At 38.1% G+C, this 25567-nt stretch overlaps 1 protein-coding gene across 2 annotated transcripts in view; it reads left to right on the forward strand.

Annotated features, from left to right (window-relative positions):
* arhgef9a (Cdc42 guanine nucleotide exchange factor (GEF) 9a) overlaps positions 1–25567 on the forward strand; it is a 44912-nt gene that overhangs the window by 8602 nt on the left and 10743 nt on the right. The window contains exons 2-7 of one of the 2 annotated variants that reach the window (XM_067439228.1): positions 4107–4286; positions 4627–4710; positions 21871–22086; positions 22388–22567; positions 22662–22894; positions 23070–23199. In XM_067439228.1, coding sequence (XP_067295329.1) covers positions 4107–4286; positions 4627–4710; positions 21871–22086; positions 22388–22567; positions 22662–22894; positions 23070–23199 — 1023 coding nt within the window. The remainder of the gene's footprint in view (positions 1–4106; positions 4287–4626; positions 4711–21870; positions 22087–22387; positions 22568–22661; positions 22895–23069; positions 23200–25567) is intronic. The other variant, XM_067439229.1, reaches the window with a different exon arrangement.

Consider the following 25567-nt stretch of genomic DNA (forward strand, 5'->3'; position numbering starts at 1 on the left):
AGCTAAATGAACTGTAATTTAAAAGGCATTCTCCTTGAGATGTAACATTTATCTAAAGCCAGAACACATCATTTCTGCTGAGAAGACAGAATGGTCTAAAGCAGAAAGTCAAACTCATCTCTTGTCAGTTTCAGGGAAAGCTCAGTGATTTGGGTCAAACGTTTAACCGATGCCCGTTCAATTAACCCATGATTCACAATCAATTTAATGAGTGTGAGGTCTGGCTGTTGCCTGAAGGACGTAGTGTTGTAGATGTGTGCACCAAGGCATTTACACAGAGAAAGAGCGACTGAGCAAGACAGCGAGAGAGAAAGAGGAAGAATGTTCCCGAGTACAGTTCATTCATGCAGGAATAAAGGCAGGAGGAATGAAGAGTCAAAAGATAACACACAAACACACACACACACACACGTAGTGTTTCCATGTTTGATGAGGACTTTCCATAGGCGTAATGGTTTTTATACTGTACAAAGCATATTTTCTATCCCCCTACACTGCCCCTGTCCCTAAACCTACCCATCACAGGAAACATTCAGCTTTTTTACTTTCTCAAAAAAACTCATCCTGTGTGATTTATAAGATGTTTTCCTCATGGGGACCAAAACATGTCCCCACAAGGACAAGGATTTCGGACATTTTGTCCCCATAACGTAAGAATCACACACACACACACACACACACACACACACACACACACACACACACACACACACACACACACACACACACACACACACACACACACACACACACACACACACACACACACACACACACACACAGTCACACAAGTCACAGCCCTTTAATGCTAGTGTTACAGTAATTCTGTGTTCTCACTGTTTGTGAACAGATTGCCTCTATTTGGCTCTTAGAGACATTGTTTAATCCCACTAAATTCATCATCATCCAATCTGATAATCTCAGGGGCTGTTACATCATTTTATTGTGTGTGCAGTGTAATATTTCAGTGTGTGGTTGATAGCCTAGAGCTCTGATACATGCAGTGCCACATAATAATATCTTGCGTGAAAATAAGCTGCGGATGAATTGGGATGTTTAAGGGCTGTGACCCTCATCAGCTGTTCTCTTTTTTGTTCTAGTGGGATCTGATGCTAGCTGGGACAGGAACACAGCTTTTTCACTGCAGTTTTTCTGATTTATTTGCATAATCCTACTGCCTACTGTTCCTTTTAGAGAGAGAAAAAACAGAAACGTTGCAATATTATTGACTGCACTGAGAGATGTTTCTCAATTTAATATTTTGTTTCGATCTTACTCATTAATTTCCTGACATTAGTGATGAATCAATCCAAAAAGTCTGAACAACTCAACATTGGAAGAAAATGTTTATGACTATGACAGTTTACACGTTGAAACCGTTGTTAAATAGCATTTTATTAGGTTAAAACATGTTATTGGTTTGACTTGTCGAGACTGTTTTCCAAGATGGTGCCTGTCCATAACTGTGTAATGTACTGTGTTTATAAAGCATCTTCTTATTTAACTGTTTGTACACTTACAACGTTCTCAATCCTTCGGTTTGCATGTAGGGACCCTCATTATGCTACTGTGTTAGTGTGAGGCTATTTTGAGCCTTGTTAGTTGTATTAAATTTCACTTACCCTTTGCCCCATAGACAAGCGTTATAAGCTAATCTGTTTTTAGAGATAAAACTCTTTACATTCGATTTTCACGAAAACGCATCCCAGAGAACGATCTACTCGGTAACTATCTGTTAATTACCCCTAGGGTCATTTCTCACCGGATTTGTCCTTTAAACTATTCAGTCAAATATTTAAAATGTATTTTAGCATAATGGATTGTGGAAATTAATGTTTTAAATGCCCATCTTTAAGTGACAAACTGAACTTCGATGTATGAAATTATAATAAGTATATTTTAGACACAATATTGCCAGTAGCTTGAAAATGAACCAGATTAGTGAATCTGCTGAGTGAATGTTTCAGTGATTTACTCACCTAGTACCTGTTGTGTTCCTGAATGAATCACGAATTTTGAAACAAATTAGTTGAATTAATAATTGAGTGATTCATACATAAAGGCAGTCATTTGTTGCCACGTTGGGTGTGTACACAAAGCTGTCAAGCATGTAATACAGATACAGTCACCATGGCCAATTAGAAACATATATAGGACACAAGTAATACATTTGCACACACACACACAGAGATACATATCGCCTGTAGAAAAGATTCTGTACAGTAGATAAAAGGAATACTGATAGAGTGATAATTCAAACCCTTAAAGGCTGTGTGTATCTGTAGGTGTGTGTGTTTGTGTTTGGTAATTCAGTGCCCTGTACACATGAACAGATTTCAGTAATGGAGTTTAGATAGCAGATCAGCAGAGAACTCTTACATTTACCCACAGTGTGTTGTGACACTGAGATAACAACTGCCTTGGTGTATCAAATGGAGCTGCTTTATACAAATCAAACTGATTTTACTCTTTCTGCTGACAACATAACATTTGTTTCTCTTTAAATGTGCAAAAAATAGATGTTTTTTACAGCCTGGCTGCCTCTGAAACAGAGAGCGATAGAGAGGAAAAGAGCCTGGAATTGTGGGGGTGAAATCCCAGTACTGATTATGTATGAGTGTTTCTGTGTAGAGAATTACCCAGCCATCATCTCAAGTTGCTGTCATGGGCCTGTATATGTAAAAGTCAGCAGGAAGCAATACTATAACGCATCTCGTCTTTACTCAAGCATGGAAGCCATGGTTACTCAAGCACAGCTTCTGTATAGCTCTGTGAACTTGTACATTGGCACTTCCTTCCTATATGAACACAAAAGAACCGTGAGAGCCAGTTATATGTATACACAGTTTGGTTATGATACAGAAATACAGTATATGGGAGAAAAATTAGTGCCATGAAAATGTCATAATACTTAAATTTGGAGTTGTACATCTTCTACTACAACTAATACAGATAACTAATACAGCAAACACGTTTATGATAGAGGAGTAGGAGCTGCCCTTTCTTGACTTAGCTGTGGTGACAATGGCAACATTGCCTGGTGAACTAGCTTATCTGTATTATCCTGTACACATTTCTGTATTAATGTTTAGAGTGAGTTTTATTGAGGTGTGCTCTTAGAATGGAATTGTGGACACGTTTTCTATCATGTTATTGAGTTATGACATATGCTTTGTGTGTGTTTGTGTATGTGTGTATGTGTGTGTGTGTTTTTTATTTTATTTTATTTTTTTACACTTCTTGTTCAAGAGAACTGTCCTGAGAAATGCTGTCCTGAGAAATTTTCACCCACCCATCAAATAATAGGATAGTTTTAATATATAGTTAAAATAATAGTTGTTATTTATATATTATTTGTCATAAAAATAAATAATGTAGATTTGCATAAACATGTTTGTCACCTAGAAGCAGCATTATATATATATATATATATATATATATATATATATATATATATATATATATATATATATATATATATATATATATATATATATATATATATATATATAAGGATGTATTACATCGATCAAAAGTGACAGTAAAGACATTTATAATGTTATAAAAGTTTCTATTGATAATAAATGCTGTTCTTTTTTCCCCCATTCATCAACGAAACATAAAAAAAGTATCATGGTTTCCTCAAAAATATTAAGCAGAACAGCTTTTTTCAACATTAGAAATGTTTCATGAGCACAACATCAGCATTTTAGAATAAAATATTTCACAATATTAAGTTTTACTGTATTTGATCAAGTAAATGTATCATTGTTGAGCATAAGATGCATCTTTCAAAATCATTAAAAAAAAAATTATACTAAAAAAACCAAAAAAAACCCTGAGAATAGGGGTGTTGTGTCTATCCTAGCAACCTCATCTGCACCTTTTGTTTCAAAACTGAGCCAAAGCAGTTAGAGAAACAGGGCAAGCCCAAATGAGATGCAGCGTTATATCGCAACACCCCTGTCAGGTTTGTTTCCAGAGAGCTGACTGCGGACTGGAAGCCAGCATGTGACTGTTTGATGTTAATCCAGAATGTTTTTGATGTTATGTAACTGTTGTCTTCCTGTAGCTTATCCTGCGTCTCTCCTTCTATCTTTCTGTAGTTGGTCAGCGGGGGCTCTGTAGTGAATGCCGAGGCAGTATGGGACCATGTGACCATGGCTGACCGGGAGCTGGCCTTCAAGGCAGGTGATGTCATCAAGGTGTTGGACGCCTCGAATAAGGACTGGTGGTGGGGTCAAATCGACGAAGAGGAGGGCTGGTTTCCTGCCAGCTTCGTCAGGGTGAGCCCATCTCCGACTTGTAACACTTTACTGTCTGACATATAGCTGTCTGATGCCCACCTATCTAACAAATACCTGCCTAATTCACACCTGCAGAACCACATCTGTTTAAGCCAGCTGTTTACATATCCAATACTGTTTCTAACTGAATATCAGTCAGATAAAGCTGTTTAAAAGAGATGCAACATACAGCCCTGTCGAGAAATGAACAGTAGAATAAATATGCAAATATTTAGTTGACATATTTTTAGATAATCAGTCAGAAGAGGTCACATTCTGCCCTTTAACCTCCATCTTGAACCCAAACTCTTGTTTGTGTTGCTGTTGTTGTTTCTCTAAGGTGGAGTCCCACCCCCCTCAAACCAAACAGCTTTTTTATATCAACCCTGTCGCTGCATCACGCCTCACAAACGCCACGGCTAAGGTGCGTTTTTTCAAAACCACTGCTTACCGTTTGACCGTTAAATGCATCCCATCGCTTACTGCTCACATGCTGTCGCTGTGTTCCAACGTTTTGTTTCCGCCACAGTCGCTGCGCCTCGCTTCCATGGCAACTTATCTTCATGCCGGTGACAGTCTGGGTCTGTCAGAAAATACTGAAATAGGAAAAAGATTGTGTTCATGTAATGCTGACTCCATTATAACATTTAACGATGGCAGCTATCAATATTTCCCTCCTTTCTGACAGTATTTGGTGACTTGTTTTTTTCCACTTTTATCTGTGAACAGATGTTGGTCTTAATTTGAGCCTCTCCGGCCCTCTTTACACCTGGTATTAAGATGCGTTTTGGTCGATCGGATCACAAGAGGACAATGCTTAATGCAGGTGTAAATGGGATCTAAAATGTTTTGAGCTTCTCCACTCTCGACCACTTCTAGAGGTAGTCAAAACAGGGATGGAAATCACCACCAGCCAAATGTGGGTGATTTTGAGTTGTGGCGGGTAAACTCGTTTCACCTACCGGCCACCGTGGCGGGTAAATAAAAATAGCATACTGTTTCACCTCTTTGTAAACTTTGTTCAATGCATGCGAGTGCTGCCGTATATGTCCGAATCATAAACCGTAAAAAAATATGGACGACTCGACATCATCCGTTTCCGCTTGCCAGATTTGAAGCTTTCAGGCGGCCTGCACGGCGCTGATATCTTGGGACAGAGTCTGCACAGTAGCGATTTCGGACCAGAGTTGCGCAGTAGAGAGCAGGAAGTACAGTCGCGATATCAAAAGCCTGTCCACACTCTCACAGATACAGAACAATTAATTATGTTGGTGTGAAATAAACAGTTATGGAAATGTGGAAATTAAAGCTAAAGCTATAATCTGCTCCCAAAAATTCGGAAAAAAGTCTGTTAGCGCCTCAGTGACAACTTCACTCAGAGAAGAGGTGTGTTCGACATAGGCTGCGGCTGGATGCATGCGATCGGCGAGAGTAGCCGAGTGTAGGCGGGGAGGAGCTGCAAACGGAGACGTGAATTCGGACACTTTCTGCTTCCCGTGGTGACGCTTGCGCTGCGTTTGCAAACTCTATCACAGCTGAAGTTAAATAAATGCAATATTTCTCAAACACACAGATGTTTCAAATGACATTTTCTTTCAATACTTTATGTACTGCTTAATAAAGCGTCTGTTTGGACAAGATTAAAGTTCAACATATAAACCTACACTGTCAATGAAGTGTTGTCAACGTTTTTTATCAGTTTTACTTTGATAAACATGACAATGTAACATCGCGACTACATGAGAAGAGGTTTTACTGTTATAAATTAATGATTTGTGAGCATTAGCTTAACATAAGGTTTTAGAATAAACACGAAAAACATGTGATCGTTCGCTGTCATGCGGTGAATCCGGCCAATCGTGGACCAGCTGTGTCGTCATCAGAGCTCTAGCAGCCTGCTGCAGTCCCCCTTGAGAATCTGCACCGGCTGCATCAGCTAGCTGATTTCGAATCGCTCTCGCAGCGCTTTGTTGACATACGTCACAGTCACATGCCGTCGGCGCTGCCTTAAGGCGGACAAAATTTCTAACCGGCATGCAGTGCTTCAAGTCTGCCTCCGATCGGTCTGTGCATCGCTGGGTGAAGTCGAACAAGCCTAAGACATCGATCTCAGCTGTCAATCAAGACGTCGCAACCCCCCCCCCCCATTTTTATAGCATTAAATAACTAACTAAAACTAAACTTATTTTAAAAACGAACATTTGAAATGAAATCATTGTGATGATAACTGCCTTCAATGACATAAACTAACTTTGGGGAAAAGATATTTGAAGTGTAATTTTATTGTTTAGTTTGCCTCGCATTCATAAGAAAACATAGAGGGGCGGCTATACAGGGACCGGTTACCGGGGGGCAATCGAGGCGCAAAAGCTTCAGTTTCTGAGAGGGATACTCCAGGCTTGGTCCGAATATGTCCAGTAGTTTTCGACGTCATTACCCGGATGTAAAGCCAGAAGATGCAAATAGGAACTCGCACACGCTGAGAGAAGATCCGTCACTGTGCATCATCCGAAAGCGCGCACTCGTCTCACAGCGCGCTAATATTGAGTTCTCTTTCAAGTCTTGCGCTTAAACGGACAAACTCACACAAAAAGTATGTCAACATGTCTATCTTGATGAGTATCCAAGCAGACATAGTCTGAATATGCCTCAAGTGAACTGTATACAGTTGAGAAAGAAGATCATATCCCTGCACTAGGTCTTAAAGGGGCAGTAACCTTTACTGCTGTCTGTTTAATGTCAAACAAAAGTACATCACTCACTGCTTTTGATTGAATAGCTTTTGTAGATTTAATAAGGATTAATCTTTAATTTAAACCGTTAAATATGCAGTTATTTTACATTTGATTACTTGATTCAATTTCTGTACCTTTCTGCAGGCCAGTAGGCCTGCACATTACTATTTAATGTACACATGAGTGAGGTCAAGTTAAACATTTTAGTTTTAATTTTATTTTATACTGTAAATTGTTGCAATGTGCTAAATAAATATTTGCATAATTTGTAAGTTGTGATTTATTATTTGAAACTTTAATATTAATTTATGCAATTGCAATGCCTTGATTTTTAGTAAAGTTACACAGTCATAGCATTAGCCATAAATAATGGTACTAAGAATTGGCATAATTTCTTTTGGTGTTTCGGTTTCGGCCAAGAATTTTTATTTCGGTGCATCCCTACTGACAATGTTCTGCTCGGTATGTTGTCAGAAGATGCCAAAATGAATAGTTTCATTGTTGGGACTAAAAACCTAAAACTGGAAGCCATAAAAGACCACAAATCATCCAAATGCCATATTCAGGTAAAAAACAAACAAACAAAAAAACGCACAGATCCCTACTCATTTAATGAAATGTATATCAGTTCATGTTTTGTGTGTGTATAAGAGAGAAAGAGAAAATGTCAGTTTTTCATTGAGACTTGAGATTAAATAAACTGCTTAAGTACTGTAGAGCTTGTAGTATACATTTTTGTATATTAACTGCAACACATGCAGTAACACTTTGTCGGTTAAAAACAAGAAAGTGGCTGGTAAAAACATTGAGTGGCTGGTAGATTTTGAAACACATTAGCCACAGTGGCTAGTGGACAAAAAGTTAACTTCCATCCCTGAGTCAAAAACTCATTAGACCGGATTGTTTTTCGTAGTATAGACTCTCATGTGGTCGAATGCATTCGAACGTCTACTCTCCTCCTACGGACCTAATGCGTTAAACATTATGGGAAGCGTGCTAAGCTAACCACAAATTTGCTAACGACAAATTTCAAGTTTGTCGGCTGAAGACCCAAGTTTGGTTGGAAAACGAAAAACGTACCAAGCACAATGTTCTCTCATCATTCCTGATTTCTAACATGCTGTCACTGCATTCTGGGGGAGGGCCTTGTGGCTAGGGATGTGAGTATCGAAAAGTATCGATACTAAGTTTTCTTTTTTCTTTTCTTTTTTTTTTACCAGTATTTGTGTTTATTATTTTATGTGTAAAATCCGAATAACCTATGTAAGCCTATTAACTGTGTAGTATAGCACTATTTTCCTGCTCATCTGAACCATGATCTGAAGTACACATGAAAATGCTGCAAGACAGAACCAATCAATTACAGAGAGATTGCTCGCTTACTGCTGACACTGTACTTAAACAGAGCTGCGTTTCCCAAAAGCATTATAAGAAACCATTGAAGCTTTTGGAAACGTAGCCCAGAACAATGCTCAGCAGAAGACACACACAAAAAACATATTATGTTTGAGTTCATTCACTATAAACAAATTAAAATTGTAGCCTACATAGTTATAAATATAATGTAAATAGTTCATATTGATCATGTTCTATTCTGTAACTAATGTTAATATAAATCATACACTGTCAGAATAAAAAGGTTGCATTTGATAGGTGCAATGGCCTGTCACTGGCAGTCACTTATGAAAATTGAACCATGGTTTTACTACAGTCAATCAATCAATCAATCTTCTTTATTTATAAAGCGCTTTTACAATCACGATTGTTTCAAAACAACGTCACAGTGTTAAACAGGACAATATTGCAACAAAATTGTATTTGGCTGTACAGTCGTTCTGGAGAAAACAGTGATGTTATCAGCTTATTTTAATTTATCATATAGCGACAATGTTGGCAGATCAGTATTATAGTTTATAGAATTAAATAAGACCTAATTAATTAATTGTATTTGTATATTTAGTTGAATAACTTGGATCATAATTTTAGTGTCCCCAGCTGAGCAAGCCGAGCCAAAGGCAACAGTGGCAAGGAACCAAAACTCCAATAGGACATGATGGAGAAAAATACACCTTGGGAGAAACCAGACTCAGTCGGGGTACCAGTTCTCCTCTGGCCTATTAACACACAGTGTATGATTATTATTCTGGCAACCTTGTAGCTCAGAAATCATATTAGATCGGAATATTCAAAATTTCTGGGTATCATGCAAGAGACGGGTTCATTGAGGATGACGTGTCAATTACATGAGCACAGTGACCATAGTTCAACTACAGTATTTGTAGTATTCGATGGTTACCACTTTAAAAGCAAAAATATAATCTAATAAATTCCAGGTTGAAAAATAAAAAGGTTTAAAATAAATGGATTTCAAATATAATGTTGAGTAGGTATCTTTAGGCCATGTGTCCACCAAAGCGTTTTTTCATGCTGCTGGCTGGCGTTTTCAATCGTTTTCAATGAGAGTGCCGCATTTTAGAACGCCTGGAGCGCAACGAGGCGCTGAGCGAGTATTTCACGCGCTAAGCGCTCAACGCTTTTAACTGGTCGCCGAGAGTTGAAGAATATTCAACTTTAAATTAAAACGCAGCGCTCATCACTGTCACTCTTCACTCAGCCATCCAATCACAGTGGAGGAGGGGCGGGACAAATACAACGCAGACCACATGCCACATTCTGCGTGTCGTCATCTGATGAAAACAAGCAATAATAAAGGAACAAAATGATTTAAAACAAAAACCAGAGCAAATACTTTACATTGGATCTGTAGTTTTATATAGAATCAATACAGAAACAAACTACCTGTGAAATTAGTAAGACTTCCGTGGATTTTCCGTATCATAACAAGCAAAGAGTCTCAACTGAAGAAAAAAACCCACTGCCTGCCAAAACGCTCTCAAGCGCTCGCAGCGAGGCGTTTTCAGCAGAGCGCCTAGCGTTTTCTGCTGGCTAAAAACGTTTTGGTGGACACACGGCCTTACTCATTTTACTCTTAATTTAAAAGTTCCATTTAGAGGTATCGCATTGTATCGATATCGGCGATACTGGCCTTGAAACTATTGGTATCGTATCGAAAACAAAATAAGTGGTATCGCCATACCCATTGCGGCTGTCATAGTAGAAACAAAAGCAGCTGCTCTCTGCGTGTTTTTCCATCGTCTCTGGACGCATACATGTGTTAATTGCACACATTTATTTTGTCCGTTAGACTGAAAGACCTGAAAAGGTCATACATTTACCTGCCCATAAACCCTCCCTTTGAAGAAATCAGGACAGAAGTGGTCAAAAGTGGACAAAAGAGACCTTAGGCATAAGCAGGAATATATCTCCCTCATCTACTTGTGATCCTTTCAACCAAAACATATCTTAATACCTGGTTTAAACAGGGCCTCTATATGTTAAAGATCTGTTTGATCACATTTATATATATTTATAAAGAGAGCTAGAGAGAAAGAAAACTCAAAAATAGATTTTCAAACAGAAGTTTAAACAATAAACCCACAACACCAATTATATAAGCCCTTCAGCTATTCTTTCAGCATCTCTCCTCCAAACAGTTCTTAAAGTGTGTCAGGGGTCTTATACTGCACCGACAGGTGCTGACCAATGGCAACAGACACTTTGTCTGTTTGTTTATTTCAGACCAGTGTGTTACCCCCGTCGGCATCTGTTGCTGTTGGTTAGTTCTTGTTTTTCACCGATTGAACGTGTTCAGGTCAGAACGTGAAATGTCTGAGAAGTGACGTAGTGTAATCTGGTGATTGTCCACGTTGGTCGGCGTCTGTCAGTGCCGTGTGAATTGGCCTTTGGTGGGGTCCAAGTTTAAACACTACCCCCAACAAAATGTTCTTTCTTTATAGTGAGCCAGTCTTATGCATGAAGCCCCCCAACCTCTTGTAGAAAAGTCTGTTGTATTTTGTGTTAATTTGCCAGTAATACTACAAAACCCAGATCTAATATCCTGAGCAAAATGCATTCAAATGTTATGAATAAAACTAAAGTAGGCGTTATGAACATGCTGTACAGTAAAAAATGAAATATTAATAGTGTGCTAGCACAGACATGCTCGATAATATGCATATACATGCAGATTTGCCGCTAGCCATCCGGGGGGTGATGTCCTTGCACATAACTAAAGATTAACCCTCTACTGCACGACAATCCCTCTGGGTAACAAATCCATTCTCTTCACATTGCAAGCACATTATAGCAACAGAATGGACATGAATACAATTTCATTTTCATGAATTAACGTATATGACATAGTATGAGTATGCTCCTTTTGAGATAACATGATATGTTTTGTTTAAATGTTATCTTTTGAATCATCTACATTTCATATTATAAATTATCACATATTATGCAGACTAAAAACACTCTTTCAAAAAGTTTTTTGTGGAAAGAAATTAATGCTTTTATTCAGCAGGGATGCATTGAATTGATCAAAAGTGACAATAAATGCATTTATGATGTTACACAAGATATTCTATTCATCATATAATTCTAAAAAAAAAAAAAATTGGTTTCTACAAAAATATTATGCAGCACCACAGTTTTCCACATTGATAATAATAAGAAATGTTCTGTAAACGTGCACATTATTCTTAAGTTTATTTATTACAATTATTGTTATATTAATATTTGTATGTACATTTAATTATTTCAGCTGTAAAGGTTATTTTAGGGAAAAACATTCTAACTTTGTTATTGTTTAAAGCTTTTTGTTAATGCTTTGGAAAAAGTTTAAAAATACATATTATTATTGGTACTATTTTAGTGATAAGAAATGTCTCTTAAGCACCAAATCAGCATATTAGAATGATTTCTGAAGGATAACGTGACACTGAAAACTGAAGTAATGATGCTGAAAATTCAGCTTCGCATCACAGGAATAAATGATGTATATTTATGTTAAATATATTTATATTTATTTATAGTTGTTTATTTAGACGTAATATGTTAATACATTTAATATAATAAGTCTTATGAATTTAGGGTCCAATTGTATTACATTTTGTTTGTAGAATTGTGACATCAGCCAATTTCTTTCTAGTGACAGCAGCCTAGTTTTGATTACAGATTTATTACAATATTTTCTAAATGTCAATAAAAAACTATAGTGAAATGACAGCTTTTCCAATGTTATGTGAGTAAAGCTAAATGAACCAATGTTATGTGAGTAAAGCTTAATTTTTTTCCTCTCACGATAAGTCATTCTAAAAATCATGGCAATATATGTTTGTAGGTTTACGAAGCAACCGCACTAGCTATTATTTTTAATCAAAGGAGACGTAGGCTTGTTATCCAAACATTAATGGCAGGGAAAGCCCCTTATACTTGGGCGCGGCTATGTACTCTATATTGCCAAAAGTTTTGGGATGCTCTTCTGGGAAAGCTTTCCACAAAGTTTAGGAGTGTGCTTGTAGGAATTTTTGACCATTCTTCTAGAAGCACATTTGTGAGGTCAGGCAAAGATGTTGGACGAGAAGGCCAAACTTTACACTTGGCACAATGCAGTCAGGCAAGTACCGTTCTCCTGGCATCCGCCAAACCCTAACTTGTACATCGGATTGCCAGACAGAGAAGCTCCAGAGAACACGTCTCCACTGCTCCAGAGTCCAGTGGCGCCGTTCTTTACACCACTGCTTTCGACGCTTTGCATCGCACTTGGTGATGTGAGGCTTAGATGCAGCTGCTCGGTCATGGAAACCCATTCCATGAAGCTCTCTGCGCACTGTTCTTGAGCTAAGGCCACATAAAGTTGCTATTGACTATATATTGTCTATAGATATTGACTATATAGCTATTGAGTTGGTGTTGTTCCTAATTGTTTCCACTTTGTTATAATACCCTTAACAATTGACTGTAGAATATTTAATAGTGAGGAAATTTCACAAATGGACTTATTGCACAGGTTGAATTTGCTTGAATTCACTGAGCTCCTGAGAGCGACCCATTCTTTCACAAATGTTTGTAGAAGTGTCTGCACACCAAGGTGCTTGATTTTAGACTCCCCTACAATGAAAGTGTTTAATTTAATGATTTGGAGGGGTGTCTCAACACTTTTGGCAACACAGTATTCGAGGTGTTTCATGGAGGTTATAGTATCTGATTTCACAGAGGAACTGTGGATTCAGAATTTCTGGATGAACAGATCAACCTTTTTTGAATTGTGCAATGCAATAGGGCAATACATGAAGAATAAAGAACTCTGTCTCATCTTCTGTCTAAACATACCATGCCATCTTTAAAAAATGATCATGTGACATTTATGTACTCCAGGTGACCCGTAAATACGGAAGATATATAAATATATAAATATTGCAATTTTGCTAAATATTCCTTTACAGATTTCCTGAAAAACCACCTCATGCGAGCACAAAAGCTTTTTTGCTTTATATTTTTGCAAAAGTTACGTTTCCATTGGGCGTATTTTTCAATTTGCGCAATTTGAAGGGTAATGGAAATGGAGCTAGTGTTGCCTCCAGTCCAGGCAACATACCTAACAAGGACCGTCAAAATGTTATCTTTTTTTAAAAAAAATCTTAATTTTAGTAGTAAAAATTTTAATGCCATTTTATGCAAGTAAGGATTTATTTTTTACATTCTTTTTATAATGCATGCAATAGACTGCTATCATATTGTAAATGATGCATCTGCATTTAAAGTCCACTGCACTTGTGGCCGAAAGACAAAGCTTGTGTGTTTGTATGATCCATTGGTTTGCTTTCTGAGAACTCCTAAGCTTAGTACTGAAATATGAACATAAACCCTTTTAGTGAGGATGATGGGTGAAAGGATAAAAGGAGGTGTAGGATAGGGATGTGCTTATGAGAGAGGAATGTGTTCGTAAAGGTGGAGTGCTCTTTAATGGGACTTTTATGTAACTTGATCTTAACTTTGGCTAGATACGTAGAGATTCCTAAGTGCATTTCTTAGTTCCCCCTTTGCGTTCTCTCTTTCCTCTCTTTTCTAACAGTCGTCTATCCTCCCTTCCTCCCCAAAAACAGTTCCTCACAGTTACGCAGATGGCAGGTTGTGTAAGCCACTCTCTCGGGCATGACAGGTGTGAGAAAATCTCTTCGCTGTACAGAGAATATCACCTGTGTCCACACAGACAGATACATATTTAATACACACACACTATATCAATCTGTACAGCATGGCCTTTATTCTGACCCTTTTTGGGCACCTCTTATGCAACACTGAGAAAGGACAAGGAGAAATAGACAGGATGAGAATTAGATAGATGGGGTAGAGTCTGAATGCATTATATCACACCAGTTGGTGGCGCTGGCCTGCAGGTTTGGCGTCTCTCTCCTGCTGAGACCTGGAGCTCTCGTGTCATCAGAAATCATTGCTCACTGTTTACTCACAGTCCACATGCAAAACACAAACGGTGCCTGCATACGAGAATCAGCAGCGTACAGTGGAGCTGATAGTTACATGATAGTTTCATTATTAATGAAAGTTTCCTTTCATCCCAATTGCAGCGTGTAATTTCTGCGGCAATTCCTAAAATAATTACTGTTTGCAGTCAGATGTGGCATTTACGATTCTTTTTTTCTTTCTTCTTTTGAACAGTCTGACATGTAAGCTTATTGCTCGATCAATAAGGTGAATTGTTGGCAGGACCCCATTTGTTGTTTAATTACTTTTCCAATTATGTTAGGTGCTGCTAGTAGCACAAAGGCTACACACTTCCCTTTTAAAGGGGATATATGTACGAATTTTCATGTATTAATCACTTTTGTATTGCCAGTGTGTGACTGTGAACTGAAACTTAAGGTGTGTTCACGGCATGTCGTAATTACCGTAACTACTCTATACTGTAAAAAGTATAAAAAGTTAAAAGTTAACCGCTGTCTTTTTTGTTGTGTGTTTATTTTGTTATTAAGAGGAAAGTGTCCACATATTTACATATTAGAAGTGTGGACTGCTTTGGGTTGTCTGCAAATGTATTTCCAACTTGTTTTCTTCTAAGCAAAGAATGAAAAAGAAAGAACTTCGCTGTGAGTATATCGGGCCTTGAATCATGTTCAGTCTCTTACGTGCGCATGTCAGTGTTGCCAGATTGAGTTGACAATTTCTAGCCCAAAAGCTCACCAAATTCTGCCCACTCCATGAAAAACCTGTCCAAAACCTTAACTGTAGGTGTAATGTGATAGAATTGTATTGCCATGTCAATCAAGGTTGATAAGCTGCATTTGATCTAATTAAAACAAAATAATGACAAAATAATTGTCATTAAATGGATCAAATACATGGCAAATACATTAAAGAGAATGAGCAATTATGACTAAAGTGTCTGGATGGAAACTATGTCAAAACAGCAATCAAGAAATTTGCTGATGACTTTCAATTTAGGAAAAAAACATGAATCATTTTTAGTGCCAACAGTAAAGTGCCTAATAATAAGCAACGTAATTAGCAGGCATTTCACACACGCTAACACACACACCACAACCAAAATGTAGCATTCATTGACACACACTGTACGATAATCCGACAACAAAAAATTAACAACAACAAGAATGTGCTTACCTTTGTGTTGCGCTTTAACTTCAGAGAGAACTACAGTACAACTTTCGTGAAGTACAAATTGTAGAACGCAATTAAAAGATGTCCTCATGCTCGACAGGATTAGTGTAGACCCATTCACGGTTAAAATGTTTGATCATTCAATTGTGCTCTGATTTCAGAGTTTTATTTACTAAAATCCTTCAAGTTATCTCCCACCACAACTGTTATTCATGTTTTGAGAGTAGAGTCACTCTCCTGCTCTTTACCGTTCAACTTATATTTAGGCCACTTTTGCATTACAGCTACACGTTCAAAATCGGGTCCCTTATTATGCTAAAACCTCGTCACTCACCCCACCCAATGTCTTTTTCTCTGGTCCAACCTGGTCAAAAGATGTCCAGTTGGGTGGGAACCTGCCTAATCTGACACCACTAACTTGAGAGCAAGCACATGCAATAAATTGCTGGCTGCAGTTCACTTAAGGGCCACCGGTGTCGCTAATAAACAGGGTTTCCGAATTCTACTTAGATTTCAACAGCTATTCGACGGTTTAAGGAAGTGACGTCTTTCTTGTTCCTTAGATGTTTCATGTTAGTTGTTGAGCACGTTCACATTCTTGATGCACAGTCGGATTGCGATAATTAATTTAATCCTGCTATTAAAAATATCAAAATTAAAATTAGGTTACTGTTGCTCGGTGGTTGGATGCTCCCTCAGGCCCGGAACTAACCTACTTTCGGAAATGAAAGTGTTTAGATTTACGAAAAACAATGTGATGACTGGATTGCAACAGTGAAGCAAGAAGGCTGGATATATACACTCATTTTGACTCTGGTAAGTAAATGTTTTAAGTCCAACATGCACTGATGCATTAATTAACCAGATTAAACAATTAAATAAATAATAATTGCTTTTCTACTTTTGTCTTTAGGAAATGAGATCATCGCATCAATATGCAAATCCAGACTACAAAAAGTGTTGCTTGTTAAACCATTGTTGGACATGCACCTGTGAAACAGTAAACTGACACAACGGTTTAAAGGCGGTAGACATTTAAGGTCACAGTTTCAATAACTTTAAGAGACACTAAAGAGACCATTCTACTGACTCTGAAAAACACCAGTCTCTGATCACCTGCATGAACGTGCCATAGTCCTGCTGCAGGGACGCACGAGGACTGCAGATGTGAGCAGAGCAATAAGCTATAAGCTAAGACTGCTAGGGAGACTAAAAGAACAGCTGATCTTCCTTGCAGTGCCAAACCATGTGTAAACATATGTCCCCCCAGATGTGTTCAAGACCTTGTGTTCAAGAAGCAGCTGGTGGCCACACTAGATACTGTCTGCTACTTTTAATATCCCTTGTTTTGGGACTCATTATTCCATTTCTGACAAATGTCTGAGATTTTTTCAGTTTATGTCATAGTTGTGTTTTCATAGTTTTATGTCCATATCATACAAATATTTACACGTATTAAGAAAATTGCTGGAAATAAAAGCAGCTGAAAGTGAGAGGATGTTGCCTTTTTTGCTGTGTGTGTGTGTTTAATCTCTCTCTCTCTCTCTCTCTCTCTCTCTCTCTCTCTCTCTCTCTCTCTCTCTCTCTCTCTCTCTCTCCTCTCTCTCTCTCTCTCTCTCTCTCTCTCTCTCTCTCTCTCTCTCTCTATATAATATATATATATATATATATAGACTAAAAAATTTCGGACGCCTGCCTTTACACATTAACTTTAATGACATCCCATTCCTAATCCGTAGGGTTTAATATGGAGTTGGCCCACCCTTTGCAGCTATAACAGCACATTTGTGAGGTCAGGCACTGATTATGGATGAGACAGCCTGGCATTCTCTGCTCTAATTCACCCCAAAGGTGTTCTGTCAGGTTGAGATCAGGACTCTGTGCAGGTCAGTCAAGTTTCTCCAAACCAAACTTACTATTGTCTTAATGGACCTTGCTTTGTGCACTGGTGTGCAGTCATGTTAGAATAGGAAGAGGCCATCCCCAAACTGTTCCCACAAAGTTGAGAGCATGAAATTGCCCAAAAGGTCCATCAAACTTTACACTTGGCACAATGCAGTCAGGCAAGTACCGTTCTCCTGGCAAAACCTGCCAAACCCATACTCGTACATCGGATTCCCAGACAGAGAAGCGTGATTCGTCACTCCAGAGAACACATCTCACTGCTCTAGAGTCCAGTGGCGCTGTGCTTTACACCACTGCATCTGACACTTTGCATTGCCTTTGGTGATGTAAGGCTTGGATGCAGCTGCTCGGTCTTGGAAACCCATTCCAGCTCTCTATGCACTGTTCTCCAGCTAATATGAAGGCCACACAAAGTTTGGAGGTCTATAGACTCTGCAGAAAGTTGCCGACTTCTGCACGCCGTGCTCCTCAGCATGCGCTGACCCCCGCTCTGTGATTTTACGTGGCCTACAATTTTGTGGCTGAGTTGCTGTTGTTCCCAAATGCTTCCACTTTGTTATAATACCACTAACAGTTGACCGTGGAATATTCAGTAGTGAGGAGATTTCACAAAGGGAAGTTATTAAACGTATTTTCGGCAGGAGTACGACCATCTTAGCCTGACAAGCCAGACCCACATCAAGATGTTTGGTCTGGAAACTCACCATAGACAGGGCTCAATCCGAGGGGGCGGGATAAACGGTTGTCTTTCAAACTTCCTCTGCACGCGATAGGATAGCGCTACCACCAACCAGAGCAACGAAGGTGAAGCGGAGCTTGTTGATAGATTAAACATTCGCCGTATCCGGTCGGCAAAACTCCGAACATGTCTTCCCTTTTTAAGAATGACTTCAGTGCCGTTCTTTGTTCTTTTCTCAGAGAAAAGCTTAACTCCAAGTCTTCCAGAGTCGCGGTCAAAGCTGATTCGAAAGACCGCCGTTCGCCAGTTTCTGTGTTTACTAGAAGCACGCAAACACAACTCGGCCGTCGTCATTATGGCCCCGCCCACCGACTCTAGACACGATGTGATTGGTCCGGCAAGAGTTAGGGGAATACAGCTCAGAAGGGTATTGAGAGTTGCTAGACGACACTCGCGGGCAGATTAAATTTGCTGCCGCTAGGGTGCGTCTAGATTTCTAGGCTACGACCATCTAATCTTTCAATTAATATCAAGGTATAAAACCAGCAGCTTACCTCTTCCCCCTTTTAGTTCCTGCAGCATCCCTCCTCCTCCCCAGCTCCTCCTTTTGTACAATTTTGTACACCAAACTGGTGGTGGTTGAGGAGAGATCCCTGACACGAGTGTAAAGCGCTTTGGGTGTACAGTAGTACATATGAAAGCGCTATATAAATGACTCATTCATTCTTTTATTCATTCAATTTTGCCTGTTATAGGGTGGCAATCGGAGCTCGGGTAGAACATCCTCTCCGAGTCCCTCTATAGCAGGCAGCAAGCCAAATCTGTTTACCACTTTCACTAAGATTATATGGGCACACAAACTCATGAATGGACTAATTGCACAGATGGCAACCTATCACGGTACCACGCTTTGATTCACTGAGCTCCCGAGAGCGACCCATTCTTGCATGCGTCGGCAAGCCTTGTTCTTGATTTTATACACATGTGGCCATGGAAGTGTTGGGAACACCTGAATTCAATGATTCTGAGGGGTGTCCCAATACTTTTAGCAATATAATGTATATTTGTGTGTTTGTGTTGCATTGAATAACTTTATACTGAAAACAATGTTGCCATTTTTGTTTCTGCAAATGTTTCCCTTATCTTCAAGGACCTAAAATTACTATACAGTGTAATCTGTTTGACAATGTCGCTGTATATTTAGTAATGGGACAGAAAGCTGAAAATTTGACCTGGGTTTGAGTCCCTGTGAAGGACCATTAACTATTAAGACTAAATGGGCAGGTAAACTCTTACATCTGAGAAGGATTAGTGAATACAATAATTGGAAGTACCCAAGTAAAAGAGATTGATAAAGGCTGTATTAATGTCACCTGCAAGGGGTAGTTTGATTTTTGGTGTAAGATGCTGACACCTTCACACCGTATCCTTGGTTCTGCTGTGTCTTGTGTTTCTCTTCACTGTTCAGGGAGGTTGAGTCATGAAGCATAAAATGAGACGTCACTTTTCATTAGAGGACAGGAGAGAAGAACAGAAAAAAAAAAAAACACAAAAACAAAAAACAAACAACAGATTGCTCTGGGAGGAGAGGGTGAGAGAGAGAGAGAGAGAGAGAGAGAGAGAGAGAGAGAGAGAGAGAGAGAGAGAGAGAGAGAGAGAGAGAGAGAGAGGCTAAAATAGATTGGACACTGAGAGCTAGGAAAGAGAAGATGGAAGTTTGTATGTGTGTGTATGTGCGCAGGTGTGTGTGTGTGTGTGTGTGTGTGTGTGTGTGTGTGTGTGTGCAACATCTGCGTCATCAGTGTTCTTCTGATTCCTCTATTTTTTTAACACAGAGCCGTAGCAACACACACACACGCAGCAGGATCACTAAACTAAGCCTTTCGTTTGATGAGGATGAGAACGGACAGCTAGCAAGGCTAATGCACTGGAAAGTTGCGCTGAGGCAGAGATTTCTAGGTATAAGAGTATAATTTGAGATTTTAATGAGATCTTAATCCGAGAAACATCCTTCAAGAGATTATACATCATATCTGTGACACTGTGTAGAAACAGTGTGAGAGAGAAAGAGAGAGGGCGAGGGAGTTATGCAGGACATGGTTTCAGGGTGAATAGAATCTGTGACAGGCTTGTGTATATTTATGAAAATCTATTTTTAATTTTGTCTCTTTTTTTTGCAGTGTTTGGTACTCTAGATCAGGTCATTGGTGTGTGTGTGTGTGTGTGTGTGTGTGTGTGTGTGTGTGGGTCCAATTTTGCTATCTCTGTGTAATCCAAATGTCCCTACAAGGATAACAAAACCTAAAATCAACTATACGGCGTGGAGACCATCCAGTTTCCATGAGGCATACGGCTAAAAGGGACAGTTCATCCTAAATGAAAATTATGTCATTATTTACTCATTTTCATGTTCTTCCAAACCTGTATGCTGTTTTTTTCTTCTGTAAAAACACTAACCAGATATTCTTCTGGTTCTTTGGAGCTGAATCAATTGATCCAGTTCACAAAACAGGTCTTGTATGATTCATATATATATATATATATATATATATATATATATATATATATATATATATATATATATATATATATATATATATATATATATTGGACTGATCTGGTTCTCGCTGACTGAATGATTTGATCACAGCGGTTAACAACTCACCGGAGAGGAAGATTCTCAGTGAGTAACAATGTAAATGTCAGTCTGTTTGTCACACAGTTATTATACAGTATGACTTCAGAAGACTTGGATTAAAGTCATATGCTAATTGTATGATCCTCTCATGGTGCATTTATGACATGCTTTTTGAAGCTTGAACACTCCAGCCTGCATTCATTGTAAATGCAAGAAAAAAGGAAACAATTCTTTCTTCAAAACCTCTTATTTAGTGATCCACAAAAGAAGAATGTTTGGTACCAATATTCTTAAGAATATTTCCTTGTGTTACCCAGAAGAAGTAACTCTTTTAGGTTTGGAATGATATGAGGGTGAGTAACAGAAATATTTCCAGCTCAGAATAAAAATGTGCGCGCATTCATGGGTTTTCATTGTGTTTGTGTGTTTTATATATATATATATATATATATATATATATATAGAGAGAGAGAGAGAGAGAGAGAGAGAGAGAGAGAGAGAGAGAGAGAGAGAGAGAGAGAGAGAGAGAGAGAGAGAGAGAGAAAGTTTGTGTGTATCTGCGCATTTGTGTTCACATAAGGCTCACCTGGGAAAGCAAATGATAAGTTACATAATCAGGGCAAATAAAATTACATTACATTCTCTCAACCACACACACACACACACACCATGCTCCTAACTGTGCGCATCTGTATTTCCCTCCTTCTCTTTGCATCTTCTGTCTTGTGTGTGTTTATGCAGCAGTGTAACAGGTCCAAACGCAGATTCAGTTATGTCCTTGTGAAAACGGATTTTACAAGGGTTTACTGCAATGCCTCTAATGTGGTAAAATGTAGTTGGGACTGGTGCCACCAGAGGGCGCACTCTGACTCTTTGTTTCACGTCAATGTAACTTTAACCCCTGAAGCTTTTAAAGCAACATGCTAGACACTTTAATGACCTTATGAAAGCAATCATGCAGACTCTTAACTCTGGATTTTCTGAGCTGAATACTAATCCAATGTGAGCACAATTATTATGATTAGCTTAATTGATGATAACAGGACTTGAAGATCAAGTCATGTCTGTTTTAATGTGTGTGTGTTCTAGTTATGGGTAAATCAGGAGGAAAACACAGCGGTGGAGGCTGCCGAAAGCTCCAGCGAGGTGCAGAACGGCCATGCGGAGGCCAGTCCGAACCCCAGCACCGACTGCCTGTGTCTGGGCCAGCCCACCCAGAACCGGGACCAGATGAGGGCCAATGTCATCAATGAGATTATGAGCACAGAACGACATTACATCAAACACCTGAAGGACATCTGTGAGGTAAAAAACACATATCAGCTCTCTCAAAGTTCAGGAGATTTCATTGCGTTCTGTTCTTCTTTAGCTGTCTCAGACGTGTCTCCTAAAATTCCTGAGGAGAAATATACATAAACACAATTGAGGCAAATGTAAACACAGTAAAATTCAGCTTTGCCTTCACAAAAATGACATTTTAATTAGTTAAAATAGAAAAGAGTTATTTTTAATTGTAATGTTATTTCATACTATTGTTTTTTTCTTAGTGAGAATAAGAGAGTTTTGAACAGTAGTGTAAATATGTGTGTATGTGTTTGGGTTTCAGGGGTATCTCCGCCAGTGTAAAAAGAGGAGAGACATGTTTAACGACGATCAGCTGAAAGTGATATTTGGAAATATCGAAGACATTTACAGATTCCAGTTAAGCTTTGTCAGAGACCTGGAGAAACAGTTTAACACGGAAGAACCTCATCTCAGTGAGATCGGACCCTGCTTTTTGGAACATGTCTGTATTCAAACACAGAAAAATAACTAACATATACACAGTAGGTCAGGGCGAAAACTGATTCATTTTAATACTTATATATTTTTGTTTACAGCAAGATGGATTCTGGATCTACTCGGAATACTGTAACAACCACGTTGACGCCTGCATGGAGCTCACACGTCTCATGCGAGACGCACGATACCAGCACTTCTTTGAAGCGTGCCGATTGGTCCAGCAGATGATCGACATCGCCATTGACGGCTACCTGCTCACACCAGTCCAGAAAATCTGCAAATACCCTCTACAGCTGGCAGAGTTACTGAAATATACAGTACAAGAACACAGGTACACACAGAAACACGGATATGCTAAATCCAGGTGCATCATGAGATAATGGTGGTCCGGTCCACTAAATATATGACGAATTTTGAACTGACATATCTGCTTTCCACTTATCATTTTGGCAGCCCTCGTTTTTTTATTCTTCTCTTTTGCTCATTCTTTTCCCATTCTCTCCCAGTGATTATCGGTACGTGGCTGCTGCGCTAGCTGTAATGAGAAATGTCACTCAGCAAATCAACGAACGCAAACGAAGGCTTGAGAACATTGACAAAATCGCACAATGGCAGGCCTCTGTACTGGACTGGGAGGTGTGTGGCTAAAGCTTTTCAGAGTTACTTAGGATATGAGATATAAAAGAGAGCAATGGAAGACTTGTAGCTGAAAATTTGGTTGTTTATTGTTTTTTATCTATTTTATATATATATATAAACATTCTTTGAAAGAGAAATTATAAATGTCACTTTAATAATGGGAGCTTGTTTCCTCCACAGAATAAAAAAAATATCACACAATTCTGACTTTATATCACGCAATTCTGACTTTATATCACGCAATTCTGACTTTAAAACTCACAATTCTGACTTTATATCACGCAATTCTGACTTTATATCACGCAATTCTGACTTTATAACTCGCAATTCTGACTTTATATCTCACAATTCTGACTTTATATCACGCAATTCTGACTTTATAACTCGCAATTCTGACTTTATAACTCATAATTCTGATTTTATAACTCGCAATTCTGACTTTATAACTCATAATTCTGACTTTATAACTCACAATTCTGACTTTATATCACGCAATTCTGACTTTATATCTCGCAATTCTGACTTTATATCACGCAATTCTGACTTTATATCTCGCAATTCTGACTTTATAACTCACAATTCTGACTTTATATCACGCAATTCTGACTTTATATCTCACAATTCTGACTTTATATCTCGCAATTCTGACTTTATAACTCGCAATTCTGACTTTATAACTCGCAATTCTGACTTTATAACTCGCAATTCTGACTTTATATCACGCAATTCTGACTTTATATCACACAATTCTGACTTTATATCATGCAATTCTGACTTTATAACTCACAATTCTGACTTTATAACTCGCAATTCTGACTTTATAACTCGCAATTCTGACTTTATAACTCACAATTCTGACTTTATATCACGCAATTCTGACTTTATATCACACAATTCTGACTTTATATCATGCAATTCTGACTTTATAACTCACAATTCTGACTTTATATCACACAATTCTGACTTTATATCATGCAATTCTGACTTTATAACTCACAATTCTGACTTTATAACTCACCATTCTGACTTTATAACTCACAATTCTGACTTTATAACTCACAATTCTGACTTTATAACTCACAATTCTGACTTTATAACTCACAATTCTGACTTTATAACTCACAATTCTGACTTTATATCACACAATTCTGACTTTATATCATGCAATTCTGACTTTATAACTCACAATTCTGACTTTATAACTCACAATTCTGACTTTATAACTCACAATTCTGACTTTGTATCACACAATTCTGACTTTATATATCACAATTCTGACTTTATATCTCGCAATTCTGACTTTATAACTCACAATTCTGACTTTATATCACACAATTCTGACTTTATATCACACAATTCTGACTTTATAACTCACAATTCTGACTTTATAACTCACAATTCTGACTTTATATCACACAATTCTGACTTTATATCACACAATTCTGACTTTATATCACACAATTCTGACTTTATATATCACAATTCTGACTTTATAACTCACAATTCTGACTTTATAACTCACAATTCTGACTTTGTATCACACAATTCTGACTTTATATATCACAATTCTGACTTTATAACTCACAATTCTGACTTTATATCTCACAATTCTGACTTTATAACTCACAATTCTGACTTTATAACTCGCAATTCTGACTTTATAACTCACCATTCTGACTTTATAACTCACAATTCTGACTTTATAACTCACAATTTTGATTTTATATCACAATTCTGACTTTATATCACACAATTCTGACTTTATATCACACAATTCTGACTTTATAACTCGCAATTCTGACTTTATAACTCACAATTCTGACTTTATATCTCGCAATTCTGACTTTATATCTCGCAATTCTGACTTTATATCACACAATTCTGACTTTATAACTCGCAATTCTGACTTTATAACTCACAATTCTGACTTTATAACTCGCAATTCTGACTTTATATCTCGCAATTCTGACTTTATAACTCACAATTCTGACTTTATATCTCGCAATTCTGACTTTATAACTCGCAATTCTGACTTTATAACTCGCAATTCTGACTTTATATCTCGCAATTCTGACTTTATATCACCCAATTCTGACTTTATAACTCACAATTCTGACTTTATATCTCGCAATTCTGACTTTATATCTCGCAATTCTGACTTTATATCACACAATTCTGACTTTATAACTCACAATTCTGACTTTATATCTCGCAATTCTGACTTTATAACTCACAATTCTGACTTTATATCTCGCAATTCTGACTTTATAACTCACAATTCTGACTTTATATCTCGCAATTCTGACTTTATAACTCGCAATTCTGACTTTATAACTCGCAATTCTGACTTTATAACTCGCAATTC

Source organism: Pseudorasbora parva, chromosome 3 (genome assembly GCF_024679245.1).
Source record: "Pseudorasbora parva isolate DD20220531a chromosome 3, ASM2467924v1, whole genome shotgun sequence".
In the NCBI taxonomy this organism is placed as follows: domain Eukaryota; kingdom Metazoa; phylum Chordata; class Actinopteri; order Cypriniformes; family Gobionidae; genus Pseudorasbora; species Pseudorasbora parva.